Source organism: Lathyrus oleraceus, chromosome 3 (genome assembly GCF_024323335.1).
Source record: "Lathyrus oleraceus cultivar Zhongwan6 chromosome 3, CAAS_Psat_ZW6_1.0, whole genome shotgun sequence".
In the NCBI taxonomy this organism is placed as follows: domain Eukaryota; kingdom Viridiplantae; phylum Streptophyta; class Magnoliopsida; order Fabales; family Fabaceae; genus Lathyrus; species Lathyrus oleraceus.
In genome coordinates, this window is record NC_066581.1 from 151,876,519 (window position 1) to 151,896,013 (window position 19,495).

At 35.6% G+C, this 19,495-nt stretch overlaps 1 protein-coding gene across 1 annotated transcript; it reads left to right on the forward strand.

Annotated features, from left to right (window-relative positions):
- The first annotated feature begins 7,746 nt into the window (after positions 1-7,746).
- On the forward strand, positions 7,747-12,160 carry LOC127125920 (26S proteasome regulatory subunit 4 homolog A). The gene is made up of 6 exons (XM_051054777.1): positions 7,747-8,331; positions 9,040-9,285; positions 9,955-10,124; positions 10,281-10,497; positions 10,617-10,757; positions 11,930-12,160. Exons 1-6 carry the CDS (start codon positions 7,849-7,851, stop codon positions 12,011-12,013), a joined length of 1,341 nt encoding a protein of 446 aa, XP_050910734.1. The 5' UTR covers positions 7,747-7,848; the 3' UTR covers positions 12,014-12,160.
- The last annotated feature ends 7,335 nt before the right edge of the window (positions 12,161-19,495 follow it).

Consider the following 19,495-nt stretch of genomic DNA (forward strand, 5'->3'; position numbering starts at 1 on the left):
AAACACATTCATAACAATATATCATTCACAATCCACCAATGGTACATATACACATTTAAAATCTCAATTTTTCACTTTCAAACAGTGTTAACCGGTTAACGCATATGGTTAATCGGTTAACGCAAAACATAATCAATTTCCTGGCAATTTTCAACAGTGTTAACCGGTTAACGCATGTGGTTAACCGGTTAACGCATAACAGAATACACTTTCTAATAGATTTTCAACAGTGTTAACCGGTTAACGCTTTTGGTTAACCGGTTAACGCAAAACAGAATGTTATTCCTGCGTTAACAAAAAAACAGAACGCAGAATTTTCTGCGTTTTTCATCGTTGGAGGACCTTCGATTTCAATTCCGTAAAAAGCCACACGTTCAGAAATTTATAACTCACACAATACTCTCACATATAACGTTAATTCGCCGTTTTATCACAATCAATCACCACAATTCAAGAATAATCATCAAAACCTAATAATTTCAAACAACCATACAAAATTAGGGATTTTAACCTAAACATACATCTACCCATTGACCCAATCATACTAACCCATAATAATAAGGATTCCCCCTTACCTCTTCAATTTTCTGGAAACCCTAGCTCTTCTCTTTACTTTTCCTTTCCTCTTTCTCTATTGCCTTCAATGATCAAATGAATCCTAATTCTCACTCTCCTCACCTCTTACTATTTATATTAGTATTCTATTTGGGCTTAAGTCATTATACTTCTAATTTAATTAATAGGCCCAATAAGACCTAATATTTAAATATCTCTATTTAATTCAAATAAATTAAACTAACACCATATATCCACCAAGTTAATTAATTCAATTATTCATGATATCTCCTATCAACTAAATAATTAATTAACACTCCACATAAGTAATAACTAAAAATTGGGTTGTTACAACTCTCCCCCACTTAAAAGATTTCCGTCCTCGAAAATTCACCTTAAACGAACAACTCCGGATACGATTCCCTCATCTTATCCTCGAGTTCCCAAGTAATATTGCCATTGGTGACTCCGCCCCATATCACTTTCACCAAAGCAATTTCCTTACCACGAAGCTTCTTCACTTCTCGATCTTCTCTAATCTTGTCAAGAATGCCACACGTAAGCTTCAACATACCAAGCTTAACACATGAAGACGTCGCTTCACGAACCAATCTCCCTTAGCACCAACCTCAGGAAAATAACAGTCTTCTCGAAATAGTTGATATACACCCGATTAAATTCTAACCAATTCATACCCAAAATCACATCAAGTTACTCTAAAGGAAGACAAACTAAATCAATTCCAAAATCCCTCCCAAAGATACTCAACGGACAATTTAGACACACATAGGAAGTAAAAACAGAACCCATAGCAGGTGTATCAATAACCGTACTTCTACGCATATCAGATAATATAAGATTCAATCTCTAAGCACAATCCAAAGAAATGAAAGAATGTGTTGCACCGGTATCAATAATGGCAGTCAAAGGTGTACGATTAATAAAGCACGTACCTTGGATTAGCTTATCATCGGTAGTGGCCTCCGCGCCAGATAATGCAAACACCTTTCCCCTCGCTTGCTCCTTCTTTGGCTTATCACATTGGGTACTAATGTGACCTTTCTCCCCACAATTGTAACAAGTCACGCTCGAACTAACTCCACAATGGTTTGTTTTGTGACCACTCTTGCCACACTTGAAACACGTCGCAGGATCCTTACTATAATCAACAACACGATGACCTTCAACGCCACAGTTGAAACACGTAAGTGGAGTAGAAGATCCTCCCCCACTTGGCGTCTTGCCAAAACCAGATTGTTTCCTCTTGTCATCATACGGTTTCCCACGATCCTGGTCTTTCCCTTTCAAACTCTTGTAGAAAGAAGCACTTTCCCTACTATCCTCATCATAAATCTGACTCTTGTTAACCAACTCCGCAAAACGAGTAATTTGTTGGTAACCAATGGCCTTCTTGATATCATGTCTCAAGCCATTCACAAACTTCAAACATTTAGATCTCTCAGCATTAGCAGTATTGTAATGAGGACAATACTTGATAAGCTCATGAAATCTAGCAGCATACTCAGCAACAGTACCATTTCCTTGCTTCAATTCAAGGAACTCCGCCTCTTTCTTCCCACGACAATCTTCTGGAAAATAGTTCTCCAAGAAGACATCACGGGACAGAGCCCAAGTAACCTCAATGTTGTCTTCTTCAAACCTCTGAAGAGTGTTATTCCACCAATCTTCAGCTTCCTTCTCAAGCATATGAGTACCAAACTGCACTTTCTGAGCATCAGTACAGTTCATGACTCTGAAGATCTTCTCAATTGCCTTCAGCCAAGCTTGAGCTTTATCAGGTTCATGCCCACCCTCAAAGACAGGAGGATTGTTCCGTTGGAATCTCCCCAAAGCACGGAACTCATCATCATCTCCATTTCGGTTACCAGCATTCGCTTGAGGGATCTGACCAAGGGAGTCAGCCAACATCTTCAGCGCCTCAGCAACGACATCATCATTCCTTCCTGCAACCATCGTCCTGAACAGGCCGAACAACCAGACAAACAGTATCGATCGTGTCAGATACACAAATCAAATACCAATGAATGGAAAACCCTAACGACTATTGACCAACTGGTCGACCATGCTTTGATACCACTAATGTAACACCCTTTTTCTACCCCAAAATACTTAACATATAATCAGAGTAAATAAGCACACATATAAACCAAAGGGCGTCACATCGACGTTTTTAAAAACTAAAAGCTTTCAAAAACCAAACATCATTCATCATCAATATACAATACACCTGGTCATTTCAAATAACACATCTCAATTATCATGAATATTCCAGAATATGCGTTCGCAGCGGAAAATAACGAATATCCATGCATTTCATAAAATGATCCATGTCCCATACCATGATCCTCTCTCAATAATCTCTTCAATTAAACATGTTCACAAGTAATACCATAAAACGTATCCAAATAAGACACAAGTTCAATACTACCAATCTACCCAATGTTACATGACCAGAGCATTGACTCACTACTTAGTCTCTAAAACAAAGCACCGAAGCTCTCCAGCTAACCTCGAGTGCTACCGTCCACTTACTTCAGCGATACTACTCCTAAGTATCTGCGCGATACCCATGTAAAGGTAACATTCAAACAGAAAGGGTGAGAATTCAAATCATTATGAAGAAGTATTAATCAAGCACAATGATTAAATCGACAATTAAAGGAATTCATCACACTTCATATAACCATGTAACTAATATTAACCAACATTTATTTCACATGTTTCAAGCACACATAAAAACTCAAGAAGTATAATATTCAAATCCAATATTATATTCTCAAATATACACATAACTATAATTATCACATAATCACATATTCAGTCAAGTTATGTATCCAAACATCACCAAATTCAATTACCATATCTCATACACACATCACAATCACAACAATGCAAACATTCAACTATCACATGACTCTAATGTGACTCAATGCAAGACATGTGACTCTATGCATGCGGTACCATAATGTGAACCCAACGTTTCACCGCTTTCCGATTCAATATCTAGAATCCAAGCCGCCACGTATATTTCCAATTAAGGATCAACGTCTGTTATGCCTATTTCCAATTAAGGATCAACGTCTATTTACCACGCCTATTTCCAATTAAGGATCAACGTCTGCTACGCCTATTTCCAATTAAGGATCAACGTCTTATTACCACGCCTATTTCCAATCAAGGATCAACGTCTGCTACGCCTATTTCCAATTAAGGATCAACGTCTAATACCATGTGAACCCACAGTTTCACCGCTTCCACAATGAAGCCAACCATGCCATGAATGAATGTACAAATACCAATACATATGCAATTAAGATCATCTCTACCATCTTAACATTTCACATATCACCATAATTAAACTCTATGAATCATACACCAATGGTACATATACACATTCATAACAATATATCATTCACAATCCACCAATGGTACATATACACATTCATAACAATATATCATTCACAATCCATCAATGGTACATAAACACATTCATAACAATATATCATTCACAATCCACCAATGGTACATATACACATTTAAAATCTCAATTTTTCACTTTCAAACAGTGTTAATCAGTTAACGCATATGGTTAATCGGTTAACGCAAAACAGAATCAATTTCCTGGCAATTTTCAACAGTGTTAACCGGTTAACGCATGTGGTTAACCGGTTAACGCATGTGGTTAACCGGTTAACGTAGAACAGAATACACTTTCTAACAGATTTTCAACAGTGTTAACCGGTTAACGCTTTTGGTTAACCGGTTAACGCAAAACAGAATGTTATTCCTGCGTTAACAAAAAAACAGAATGCAGAATTTTCTGCGTTTTTCATCGTTGGAGGACCTTCGGACCTCCGATTTCAATTCCGTAAAAAGCCACACGTTCAGAAATTTATAACTCACACAATACTCTCGCATATAACGTTAATTCGCCGTTTTATCACAATCAATCACCACAATTCAAGAATAATCATCAAAACCTAATAATTTTAAACAACCATACAAAATTAGGGATTTTAACCTAAACATACATCTACCCATTGACCCAATCATACTAACCCATAATAATAAGGATTCCCCCCTTACCTCTTCAATTTTCTGGAAACCCTAGCTCTTCTCTTTACTTTTCCTTTCCTCTTTCTCTATTGCCTTCAATGATCAAATGAATCATAATTCTCACTCTCCTCACCTCTTACTATTTATATTAGTATTCTATTTGGGCTTAAGTCATTATACTTCTAATTTAATTAATAGGCCCAATAAGACCTAATATTTAAATATCTCTATTTAATTCAAATAAATTAAACTAACACCATATATCCACCAAGTTAATTAATTCAATTATTCATGATATCTCCTATCAACTAAATAATTAATTAACACTCCACATAAGTAATAACTAAAAATTGGGTTGTTACAATATGCATATCATGAAACTTGCATTCTAAACCCATCTTAGACAACTTAAGGTTGATATAAAAAACTTTAACATTATACATGTTAAACTTCTTAGCCAAACCAATAAATTTCATTTTGATTTTCAAACGACTTAAGAAATTTTAGCTTTAACTTAGATTTACCATTCCTATCCATATAATATTCAACTTCCACAGGTTTGTTCAGAAAACTATCAACATTCCTGTGAAGCTTAATCTCAGGTGACATATGGCTAACCTTATGATAAATTGCAGACAACTTTTGATTATGAGCAATTGATGCAGACACTTGAACATTTGATTGCATGTTCTGAGCACAAGGCACATATGCATTTGGAGTCTCTTTGCTCGCTTGCACTTTGGGTCTCCTGCCTTTTGGAAATGATGGAAGAGAACTAGATGATGATGAAACTTACCTTTTCCCTTTTTTCTTTTCAGATAACTTTGATGTTGATGAGAACGCATGATGATAATGATGAAAGATGAAGGTTGAAAATTGAAATGGGTATGAAGGTAATGAAATAAGAATGATAGACGAAATGAAATGTCAAATATTATGAATGGGTGAGAGAAATGATTTTAAAAAATAGTGGAGTTTAAATGATAGAATAAAATGATTTGGAAGGGAAAACCAAAAAATACGCGATTAAATGACTTTTTGAATCCTATGATTTGAATAAAGTGAACTTTGTGATTTGAATCATGTACTTACTCCCTCTGTCTCACAATGAGTAACTCAATTGATCATTTCACATAGATTAAGAAAAAAGAATAAATGAAAGATAGAGAGTTATATTTTTACTAAAGTACTCATTATCAAATACTAAGAATGAAAAAAATAATATTAATTATATGGTAGAATTAAAAAATGTGCATCTTAAAATGGGTCATTCAATTTGGGGAACCTTTTTATTTTATTTTAAATGGATCACTCATTATGGGACGTAGGGAGTAATTTTCATGAGAAGTCAGATGTGATTTGAATTAGATGGAAGTGTGAGTCGAATCAAATGAACTAGTGACCTTTCACACAAAAATTGAAGAATTGTGATTCGAATCATGAAACAGAAATTTGAAAAATTTGAATGCTTGAAAAAATAAATTTTATGAATGAAAAATAGTAACTAATGTTTTTAAATGCTAAAATGGTTTAATGTTAATGAAAAAAAACTTAATTCCAAATACAAAACAATTTTAATGATGCATGAACGCATGAAAAATGTTTGCACAAACGAATAATAATAACTCGATGCATAATGTGTTAATGTGAATGAGATATTAAATGCACACACAAAACATACACATATTTTAAACAAACAACACATTTAGAACACACAAATAATCATAAACAAGCATACTATAAGACTAACAAAGGAGGTTGAAACGATCATACAAATTTGATGATCTAGGCTTAACTTTATGCACATGAAATAATTAGTTAACGACAAATATGTCATAAGAAAAATACAATTAATCGTTAGCAAATGGATACGATTCCTCGTACAACAAATGTTTTAATCATCTTTAATTGATATAGAAATAATGAGCAAATCGAAGCTAATGGAACTCTCAGAACTACTGAACACGTGTAGCTCCGCTAATTTACAATCAACCATACAATTAGGATGATTTATGTTTCTATAACAATAATTCCACAAGGTTATATGCTTACCGCGAGTTGAGGGATCTACCAAGTTGCCATTCTCGTCTAAATCCCTAATTATTACCACAAAGGAAAAAGAAAGAGTATCAAATTTTCACTTGTAAAGAGGGTATTGAGCTTAAGAGGGTTGAACAACTAGTGAAGTATATGGAGGATGCTTTCAAGAGCTTTAGTGCAAAAATGCGTTAAAAGGTGAAAGGGTTAAAGTTGAATCCCTTCAATAGAGGTTTAAAAACTAGGATAATCAAAGGTCTTCCCATCAGAAACGAAAGGTTTTGCATGCTTCTAACATATGTGGGAGATTAAAGCTAATTTTGCGTCTCAAGACTAAATCATCATTGATCGTATTTAATATCTCGCATGATTTTTCCTCAATTGACATTTGGAGATTTTCCTCAACTAACGCACGATTCACCTCTTTGACACTTGGAGATGTATCCTAGATCTGCCTCATACTTGAAGGACTCATCATTTGAATGTTATATCCATCTTTCAGATTGATCGTCCTTCCTTGAAAAGATGAGACTTACGTGTCCCAAGCTCACAACGGTGCATAGAAGGAGTCAAAGGGAAACAATTCATGCTCTCCTAAAAGTAGGGGATTAACTATCTCATTATTACACTCTCTTGGAAGCTGTTGTTATTTTATGGGAGTCTGAGGTCCATGAACTTCTATAAATACCTCAACCCTCAAATTGAAAAGATAGAATCTCATTACGCGAATACCACATACAAAGCTTCTCACTTTCTTGCGTGAACTAGCTCTAAACCCCATATCGGATTATAAAAATCTCTAAATCCTTAATCATTAGGGGTTATCACGTATATACTTTTTACAAGTCCATAAACAAAGAACAAGTGCATCAAACATATGATTGACACCCGAAATAAAAAATATAGGTTTATCTCACTTGCAATATATGTGTGGGTGGCCGTAGGAAAAGAGCGTGTGAATAGTTAAAAGAGCATACATAGATAGGATGGGCCTTTATTGCAAGTTGTAACTTTTGATATGAAGTATTGACAGGCCCAATTAGAAAAGTAGCTAAAAAAGCACGTCAATGGTTCTCATTTTAACTTGCTTACAAAGCCAAGTAGAACGCTTCATCCTAATATCATTCTCTCTCTCATTTCTCATTCACTCTTCGAACCTCGCGATTTCAAAAAGGAACCATGGGTCAAGGAACACCAGGCGGTTTGAACCGGCAAGGTTTACCGGGTGACCGGAAACCAGATGGCAGCGACAAAAAAGACAAGAAATTCGAGCCGGCAGCGCCACCGGCTCGCGTCGGTCGCAAACAGCGAAAACAGAAAGGTTCAGAGTCGGCGTCGCGGTTGCCGACGGTAACTCCTCTGTCGAAATGCAAACTGAGGCTCTTGAAACTCGAACGAATCAAAGACTATTTGTTGATGGAAGAAGAGTTTGTAGCGAATCAGGAACGGCTTAAGCCTCAGGAAGAGAAGGCGGAAGAGGATAGATCTAAGGTCGATGATCTTAGGGGTTCGCCTATGAGTGTTGGTAACCTTGAGGAACTCATTGACGAGAATCACGCTATTGTTTCTTCTTCGGTTGGACCTGAATATTATGTTGGTATATTGTCTTTTGTTGATAAAGATCAGTTGGAACCTGGATGCTCTATTTTGATGCATAACAAGGTAGGGTTTTACACTTTTTTCTCGTTTTTATTTTACTTATTATGCTAATTATATGATTCTTAGTGTTTTGTTCGAATTTAATTGAAGTTTGTGATGAATTTTAGGTTTAGGGTTTAGGAAATAATAAATTGATTTTTTTCTAGTGAAGTGAAATTGAAACTCGTGTAACCCCTTTTGCTCAAATAGCATAGGTGAAGTTTGGTGAATAGTGGAGCTTTGTGATTTATACTAAGTAAAATCTTTCAACTGGACTTCATTGTAAACTGATTCTCTCTGATGAAAATTCTATGTGCTTTTGTCTATGCTCACACTTGTGGAACTCTTGAACTTTTAAGTGAGAAATAGTTGGTATTTTGCTTGGGAAACCTCAGGCTACAAGGTTTGTTTGGGTGTGTTTATGTTTGATTTTGATTGTTTTTTTAGGGGAAACACTTTTCCTTGAAAGTTTATCCTAATATGAGTTTTATTTCAATTTGCTTTGAACATAATACTATTTGAATCAACTTGTATTATTTGAGTTTTTTTATTGTATCAAGCTTTAAATGATACACATCTCATTGGGTTTTTAAATAGTTTGAACTATGCAGTATTAATTTCTTGAGACTAGGGTAGTCAAAATTGCAATTTGAGATTGCATGGTTCTATGATTTTATTATGGTGTCATGTTGGAAGGAATAATACTTACTATAATGCATGGCTCTTTACCAGGTTCTTTCTGTTGTTGGGCTTCTTCAAGATGAAGTTGATCCAATGGTTTCTGTCATGAAGGTAGAGAAGGCTCCTTTAGAATCATACGCTGACATCGGTGGTTTAGATGCCCAGATACAGGAAATCAAAGAAGCCGTTGAGCTTCCCCTGACACATCCTGAACTGTATGAAGATATTGGTATCAAGCCTCCAAAGGGGGTCATTTTATATGGAGAACCTGGAACCGGAAAGACATTGCTTGCAAAGGTGTGCATTTGTGTGTTTATGACAGGGCTGTTGAAATAGAAGTTTAATCTTCAATAATTCATTTTTCTGTTTCTCAATTTCTCTGCTTAGTGTTTGCTATCTCTACATTTAAGTTAAACATGCTCACAAACTAAATTAATGGCTAGGAGTGTGAAGTTATTTTCATGTATACTTTATCTTAATGAGATTTGTGTGTAGTTTTACGACTCAGCATTTTCAGTCCCTGTAAATGTGTCCTTGCATTGAGTTTACTCTGTTTTAAATTATTTAATTCTTTAGTATATGCTACTTCAAGTGATTTTGATGCAGACATAGTTAGTTGTGTCTAATATTATATTATTGTAGGTATTAAATACCTGCTACGACCCTGCTTGTTTTAGCAGTGCTTATTTCACCATGTATTCTCATTAAACTGTGTATTCCTTGTAGTACTTAAATACCATTTATTAACTCTAAAACCAAGTTAAAACATTCTGATTTCGAAAAAGCAAGTGACCAAACAAGGGGAGTTTTTGTTGCCTGTTAAATTACTATTGTTAATATGTAGTACATGATCTTTACTAGAAGTTTGCTTTGACATATGTGCAGTGATAATATTGCATTTTTTTTATATATACTACACTCTGCACTACCGGTCTGGTCTAAATACAAAGTTTTGTTTGCTGCCAGGCTGTGGCTAACTCAACATCAGCAACATTCCTACGTGTTGTTGGTAGTGAATTGATACAAAAATACTTAGGAGATGGTCCAAAACTTGTGCGGGAACTTTTCCGAGTTGCTGACGATCTTTCTCCTTCTATTGTCTTCATTGATGAAATCGATGCTGTTGGAACAAAGAGGTATGTTATTGGGTATCAACTTTAGGAGTCACTGGTTGTGAAAATTTGCTCTTTCTTGAATGTGGTATTTTGTCTTCGACAGAGGAGGTGTGGAACTAGTAGAGGAGTGGTATATTTAGGTCATGTCTTATTATATTTTTCTTGTGCGCCATGTAGGTATGATGCTCACTCAGGTGGAGAGCGTGAAATTCAAAGGACAATGTTGGAGTTGCTTAACCAGCTAGATGGTTTTGATTCTAGAGGAGATGTAAAAGTTATTCTCGCAACCAACAGAATTGAGAGCCTTGATCCAGCTTTGCTACGACCAGGTCGAATAGACAGGAAGATTGAATTTCCTCTCCCTGATATAAAAACAAGGAGACGCATTTTCCAGGTATGCATGACTCCTATGTGAAATGCACATTGGTTGCTGCTTTATCTGATACTGTGGTATTTTATATCTATATTCTGCTTATTTGTATGACTAAAAGCTCTTGTTCTTTTTATATTTAGATACACACATCAAGGATGACATTAGCCGATGATGTCAATTTAGAAGAATTTGTTATGACTAAGGATGAGTTCTCTGGAGCTGATATAAAAGCAATATGTACCGAAGCTGGCCTACTTGCTTTACGAGAACGCCGCATGAAGGTTAGAACTTACTTTCTAGCCAAAACACTTGTTCTGTGGAAATATTTGTTGTTTCTAGTTATGAATTTAGTACTATTGATTCCTGAGGAGCTCATTTTATGGCCCAAATTCATAAATTGTGCTAAAACAATATAATATAGCATAAATTGGTCAGATATCTCAAGTGTATTATAATGCCAAACCTTCTCATTTTCAACCTACACCTTTGAAGAAAGTGGCTGGAAAAATACAGGTGATGGATTTGGGGCTAGATATTGGAGCTCTGCACTTTTCCTAAGTAGCATTTGTTATTAGGAAGATGTTTCATGTACACCCCTTTTTTTTTACATCTGCGCGGCACTTGATTAATCACATGTAAAAGTGTAGTTTTTTCCAGTTGAGCAGATGGTTACCTTGACTCACTTTGTAAAATATGGTTAATTCATGCAGTTGAATTAACCAAAATTTTGACTGTGAATTGAATTAGCCATATGTTCCACTGAATTAGCCACATAAGCCCTTGTTATTCAGATGTTGAATGGGTGTAGTACCAAAAAGAGGTGTACATGTATCATTGCTCTATAAGCCCTTGTTATTAATAGCTCCGCAGCTTCAGTGCCCCAGCCTGAGGCTGCCCCCACTTTTATCTTCGTTGTGCAGTTACTTTTTTGGGTTATTTCAAGATTTCTCCCTTTTTTTTTCCATCAGAATAGATTAAATACTTCAAAAACCCTTGTTTGGATACTGTGTTTGTTTTGTATGTTTCATGTAAAGACCTTAGCCTTCTCAGTTATACGATGGTACATCCCCACTGCTTGCTGGCATAGTTCTGGCCAAGCAAGAAAGCAACCCATTTTCCCTTGCTCACAAACTCTGTTTTGAATGTTCTCCTCATTTTAGTTTTCATTCAAATACTGTGAGTTCTTTTCACAACAGCTTTCCTTTGATCCACTTATGATCGTTTATCCACCCTTCTGTTTTGTTTTATTCTGCGTGAGTTGTATTTTCTGACATTTATATTGGTCATTTATTATCATTGACTTGGGTGTTCTATTTTGGTTTTGATGTGATTCCTAATTTAAGTTATCAAAATAAAATACTTTTTTTTGTTTTGTACCATATCGTTTTATGGCTTTGTTGGAATGTGATTTTAAACCCTTCCTTGTTACCAATATTTTTGTCTTGTTTTTCAGGTGACACATCCTGACTTCAAGAAGGCAAAAGATAAAGTCATGTTTAAGAAGAAAGAAGGGGTGCCAGAAGGATTGTATATGTGAAATATCTTCCTCATTTACTCTGCCTCCTTTGTTTTATCATTGTTTTTTTCCTAGTAATCACAGGTGTACTATTCAGCATTGTGAATTGTGGTCGGTTATTGGGCCTGAACTATAGTTTTTTCAATTCAAAAAATGGGAATTCTTCCATGATTCTGAGCAGACTTTCATTCATATTAACAGCTCACATTCCTTTTCTTCATGGTATTGTTCACTGGTCACGACAATTTGGTTGTCTAAGCAGTATAAAGCTACTCATGAGATCGGATTTAGTTCTATGTAGAGATGACAACTAAACTCCTGTCCATTGTCAATAACTTATAAATATTAGTCAAAAAATATTTTAAAAAAGGCTTTATCATATTAGAGGTATGCTAGGCATCTCACTTGCTATAGCAGGTCAACCATTTGCTACTATAAATGCAACTAGTTGCTACTAGATACTAAGAAGGTCAATTAGTAGCAGCAGGTCAATCGATGAAAATTAGTTTATAATTGAAAATTAACAGTGTAACTACCAATTCTATCATGGTAAGATTTGATTGCTAACTTGATCTTTGGCCATTGCAACTCCATCACCGGTTTTGCATTCTGTTTCTGCGCAAGTCTCCACAACTCTGGTGTCAGCAGTGTCATGATTTGTGTTGTTTCAGTTTCTTGCTTAAGATTCCACACAAATTAGATGAAAATAATCTTCATCTATGGCGTCAATAAGTCGAACCGACTTGTAACTCTTGATCTTTGAATTGTGAGTACTGAGTGTGGCTCCAAAAGGATCAACACTTTTTCAGTGAGATTATCTCTCGTGTTTTAGGTTGTCCGCACGCACATCAACTATGGGATCAATTGTTTAGCTATTAAAGCAAATGTGTGCATGAGCTCGTCAATTGTGTGGAACTTCATGCGATTGCGCTTAATAGTTTGTCAATTTAGGACTATTTGCTTAAGATTCATACTATTGTTAATGCTTTAGCCTCCAATGGCGATCATTTACCATGCTCTCATCACATAAGTGTGATACTTGAAGGTTTGTCCGCAGATTATGCTCCTGTAGTCTTTGTTATTAAGAGCAAGTTTGACATTATGAATCTGGATGAAGTTAAAATTTTGTTAGTTGCTCGTGAACTTAGGCTTGCAAAGTTCAAGAAGAATTCAGTTCCAAACTTGGGTTCTCTAAATCTAAATCACATTTTCGTACTTGTATCGAATTATTTATTAATAATAAAAGACTTTTTCTTTATTACGTTTGTTTAATAAAGTCTCTAGAATAGCTAGTCCGTTTAATGTATCAAGTGTGACTTAATCATGAGATCACATTAAACATAAGGACACTATTTTTAAAGTATCCGTAGTCGAGCTTTATTATGAAGTGGGATAACATTAAAGCATTAAGACTATTATGTATATAGACTTATGATCACATCTCATGGATCATGGATAACGAGTTATCAAGTCTTAAACATATGTATGAATATTAAGAGTAATATTTATACTGGATTGACCCGCTATGAGAATACTATATAGAATGTTATGCAAAGTCTCATAAGTTATTCTCATGGTGATAATGGTGTATACCACCCTTCGACCTGAAACCACTATGGATCCTAGATGTAGAGTCGAGTGCTTTATTGCTGATCAAACGTTGCGCGTAATTGGATAACCATAAAGACGGTTGATGGGTACTCCACGAAGCATGCTAAAGGACATGAGTGACCTAGATGGAATTTGCCCATCCTGCGTAACAGGATAAATGCCTATGAGCCCAATATTGAACTAGACAAGGATGACACAGTCTATGCCTTGTGTTCAATATAGATATAAGAGCAAAAAGGTAATTATACACATAAGTATTATCACAGAAGGATTTGTCAGATCACATGACATTTTCGTGTCTTGGGTAGTAGTGATGTGTTGCTAGATACCGCTCACTGTTTATTATGTTAAATACGTGATTTAATATAATTGTCAATGCCGCGAAAACCTACCGAGTCACACACAAAGGACAGATTGATGAGAGATAGAGTAACTAAGGAACACCGTAAGGTACGGTGCACTTAAGTGAATTGTAGAACATCGTAAGGTACGGTGTACTTAAGTCGAATACGAAATATGGTAAGGTACCACGCGCTTAAGTGAATTTGGCATATTATAATATATGTGCCACATACACTTAAGTGAGTTTTTTAGCTTGAAGCCCACACAAGTGGTTCTATAAATAGAACCCTTGTGCAGAAGCATAATGTAGCGGGGTATTCGTTACTTTTAGATTTATTGACTAAATCAAAAGTAATCATACAATTCAAGTCGCCACCGCACTTCTATTTATCCAAAGGAAATGTTAGAAAGCGAACAAAAATCAAGTAAGAAGTTTTATCAAATCAAAAACTAATAAAAAAGTCAGAGATCTGGGTAAGGGGGTTGGTTATGAGATGCGAAGGTTTTAAGCACCCAAAACATCCTTAGTACTCTAAGGGAGCCCTTCTTGCAAATGTGTATTGTAGGTTGGTATTTGTGAACACATTTGTGCAAACAAGATTGGGGAGATGAGAAAAGAATATACATTTTTTACAATTTTGTTTGAATGGATAAACCCATTGCCTACGTACCATCACTGTCATACCCCAAAATTTTCCCGTTAATATCACAAGGCATTTTTCAAGGCACTCTCACTCATTTCGCAAGGCATTGATCTTAAAGGAACAAAGACCTAGCTCACAAATGGCCCAATCCAGAAAAAGACTCAAACTGGCATGCTCGCTAGGCGAGCAACTCCTTCGCCTAGCGAACCCTTCGCTACAATACTCGCCTAGCGAAGCTTGCGAATACCAGAAAATTCTGGGCTTCATTTTGAGCCCATTAGGTCACAACAAACCATTATAAATACCAGCATTTCAGTCAGAAAGAGGAGAGGAGGACGAAAACGAAAACGGAGAAAGGAGAACCCTAGCAAGCAAACCCTAACGCTCACAGACGGCAAACCCTGGAGGCCAACCCTGAAGGAATCCAGCGGCATCAAGGTTACCTCTGCCCAATTCAATCCGATTTGCCAATCCAAGGTCGCAATTCAATTTGCAAACAGGTTTGCATTGCTATTACCGCCTTATGTTCTTAATTTGCATGTGGCATTATGATTAAATTTATGAAAATATCTTAAGTCTGGCATGTGAATTTTTAGTACGTATCTGAATACCTCAAATGATTAACCATGTAATTGCTGTAATGAAAGCCATAAAGCATAAAATTGGCTGAAATTGTACTGTTATCAAAACCGGAATCCGCGGCCGTTCGCTAGCACATCACTAAGCGAGCATGCGGCGAGTATTCGCTAAGCCTTCGCTAGGCGAAGCAGGAGCGAACGCGACAGTAGCTGACTTTTCTGTTCTGATTTTTTTTTGCTCATCTGACATGTTTTATCATGGCCATGCATGGTTTATCTGATCCTATTACTTCTGTGATTTCTTTTGTGGTGTGATTCTCGATTGCACCCTGATTTGGTATTCTGACATGTTTGCTGAGTTTTGTAAAGGTTCACATATCCCCGGAAAAGATAGCTTGGTGGGTATTCCACTTTATTTGTGGGATACCCTTGTGGAGATTCACCTTACATCACTTAACTGATTTTAATGTATTAGTTTTAATGTGGAGACCCACCCTAAATTACCTAGCTGATTTTAATGTGGACCTAATTACTTAATCGATTACGGCTATCTAATTAATTGTAAAACTTTGCTTTTAAATATGCGATCTCGGACCTCTCTTTGTTACCCTACGATATTACGGTATTATGGTCATGTCCCGCGAATGTGGGGATATACTTAGCAAAGACCCTTCGATTAAATCATCATAAAATAAATCATAGTCCCTCGGATGTTGCCTTCGAATATATGATTTTGTCCCTCGATGACCCTTCGGTGTAGCCTACGGTTAAATGATGATCGTCCCTTCGAATGCTAAGGTATCCTTACAAATGTTGCCTTCAATGACCAATCGATGACCCTACGATGACCCTTTTACATCCAAAGGATAAAACTACTTACTTCTCAATAGTAAGGACAGTTTTACCCTCATAAGGATAGGAAATGCCCATAAAGACCTTGGGTAGGTATAACTCCTAAATGCTTGCTCACAACTAAAACTACTTTTCACACCTCACACTTTTCAAAACCTCCATTAGAAAATCACCACTCGGCATACATTCGTACTAGAATCATTGTCAAGTTATATTTTTCTAAACAGCTTTCAAAATTAAACGAGATAAATACTTTGTATACATTCGTACAAGAATCATTACAAAGTTAAACTCTCTTTTCAAAACATTTTCTAAACAGCTCTCACACACTTTTTTAGACAAGAAAAACATAAGTGATCAAGCAATTAAGAGCCCATGGATAACCATGGATACAAAGGGTGCTAACACCTTCCCTTTGTATAATGTACCTCCCGAACCCAAAATCTAATTAAGGTCTTTCCTGTTCTTTTCCACCTTTCCTTATTGGATAAAAGAAAAGTCGGTGGCGACTCTTGCTAACCGCGACATTTGCTTTCCAAAGCAAAAACACACGAAAAGTCAGTTCACCGTATGACAATCACAAAGGTAGGATCAAAACCTCGTAGTTCGGGGTAAAAATCTCAAAAAGATTGGTGAATTGATTTGATCAAAAGCCTTAAGGTCTTTTGTTATCAAAGGGAGAAAACTCAACCTAAACCAACAATCCACCATGTGAGGAGGGCTTCAACATACTAGTGAGGGGTTAACCCTATAATAAGTATGGAAGACTTATAGTCCAATCACTAAGGATAAGGTGAGGTTTACATCAACCACTATGATAACTCAAACCTATGGCTAATGTTTATGAAAAAGGTTTAATAAATGTGGCTATTGGAACCACAAAAATCACTTGAAGTGAGTTGGATTTACAAATTAGAAGTATTCACAAAATGAGGTCAAAGTATGAATTAAGGTTCATTTACAATGAGTATTAGTGAAAAGAGTTTTTAAAAAAATCAAAGGCATATGACCTAGGTTTCTAATTTGAAAACAATGTCAATGTTTGCACAAAATGAGTTTGGCTTGGGTTAAAGTGGAGAGAAGAAGAGAATGGCTAGTCTTAAACATGCAAAGATGAGAGAAGAGATAAAACCCTTGGAGTTCCTTTCTTGAGATCATAGAGATGATTCAAGATGCTCATTTCCTTTGGACTTAGCAATCAACTCAAACAATCAAACAAATAATTCAATCAAGCTCCTAGGATCTCCATTTGGCTTGTCTTTCTTAACTTGGATGCTTATGACAATGGTCCTTCTTACTATCTCAAGTTTGGAATCCCTACCACACAAGAACAAACAATCAAAAAGTTCACAATGCAATAAGAGAAATGGACAAAGAAAGAGTTTTGGATTAGGGGTCATTTGAAGTCAACTTTTAGATTTAGCATTCTAAAGGAATGAGGCCTAGTTGCTTTTCAACAAGTTTAGCATTCTAAAGGCATGAGGCCTAGTTGCTCTTGAACTCCATTAAGCATAGGTAAGGTCCTAATTCTAAGTCATTTCTCCTTTTTGCATTGGGTTCACACAAACAATCACAAAACAAGCACAAAGCAACAATATATTTATTCACAATAATGAGCTCAAATGAGCAAAAGGAAAATAACATAAACATAAAATATGAGCTCAAGTGAGCAAAGAAAAAAGGCAATATGAATAAATGAGCAAGAAATTAAATTGCATTAAAGTAAATTGCAAGAATTAAATGCTTGAATTAAAGTTAGTGTTAGTAGTTAGTGTTAGTGTGCCATAAGGCAATTTAGCGCTATGTTAAGCAATCGTAAGTGGACTAATGTAGTAGTCACACCTATCTGAGGTCGGTCAATAAACTTATAGGCAAATAAACACAAGTTAGAGATCATGACTAGTAAGCCAAGCTCCTACAACTTGCCATGCCAAAAGTAAAGAAGGAAAAACCTTGTATGGATTCTAGGTTTTTTGTTTGACCAAGAAGCAACCTACCTTGGACACAAAGCAATTCACTTGATCTTTGATCAAGTTGAATTTGATTTGGATCAAAGAAGGTTAAGCCTCTCATATGTCAAGGCTAACCACAAATCATTAACTCATTGGCCAAAATAAAAAGAAGAAGATGAAGATGAAATGAAATGGACAAAATGAGAATTCAAATGACATAAACAAAACACAATGATCAAATGTGAATGAAATCAACATCAACCAATGGTAAACAGAAGAGAAATGAAGATTAAAAGTCAATAAAGGGCAAACATATTTTTGGTATTTTTGGAATTAAAATAAAATGCAAAATAAAGTGAACAAAATATGGTCAAACTTCAAATTCAATTCAAATCAATTTGGATAAGTCCAATTGAATCATCATAAGTCTAACATGGTCAAACAAGGTTTGACAAATTTTCTCAACATTTTTTGAAAATAGAAACTATTTTAAAACAATTAAAAATCAAGAAAAATAACACAAATGAACTAAAAAATCAAATAAATCTCAAATCAATTAAGAAATTGATGAGAATATTTTTCATAGACTTATCATGATCCATATGTGTTAAGAAAATATTTTTGGAATTTTTGGATATCAAAAAGTAATTAAAATGAATTAAAAACTCTTAAAAAACAAAATAATTCACAAAAAATATTAAATGGAATCACAAAAATAATTAAAAATCAGATTATGAAACTAGATTTTTAAGGAAATTTTTTGGAATTGGTCTCATATTTTTGTGATTCCAAATAAAAGAGTTATGAATTTTTGAAAATAAATGGAATAAAAGAAAATAAAATAGAAATTAGAAAAAGAGAAAAATCAGCGCCCCTTAGATCAATTCATTAATTGACGTGGCAACATCCAAGGGTTCAGAAGCGCGCGCGTACCATTGTCCACAGTCAAATGCATCACACCATGAATTAAAAAAGTCGTAAGAAACAAAGGCCAGGATTAGAACGCGCGCATGAGATCCAATGGTCATGGAGGTATCCACGTGGGGACGGTGGTGGAAACCACCGTCTTCTCCGGTGAGCCAACTGATTCCAGCCACCAGTTGCAGGTTTTCAAACCTCAACAAAAATACATGTGACTTATACCAAAATGAAGCTGGGGTGATGTACATCACCCTTGTAACCTTGGATTATCCTCAAGATCTCTATGGAATGAGAAATCTGAGATGGAAAATCCAGGTGCATAAACTGAAGTGCTTCAAAACACAAAATCAAAGCCACCACTGGCTTGCCTCTCACACGAGGACTTCAGAAAACCAAATAAACACAAGCAATTCACATTATATTATGAGATTCAGATCAAAACAGTTGAGCAATAAACCTTTGGAGAGCAGCTTTGATCAACACGATTCCTTCCAACTTTTGCTTGCAATTTGATCTTGAGATATGATATGAGTGCAAGGCTAAGGAATAAGTGTTGAAGATCAACTGATTTTGTTGAAATTCAAACTTGAAATGAGAAATTAA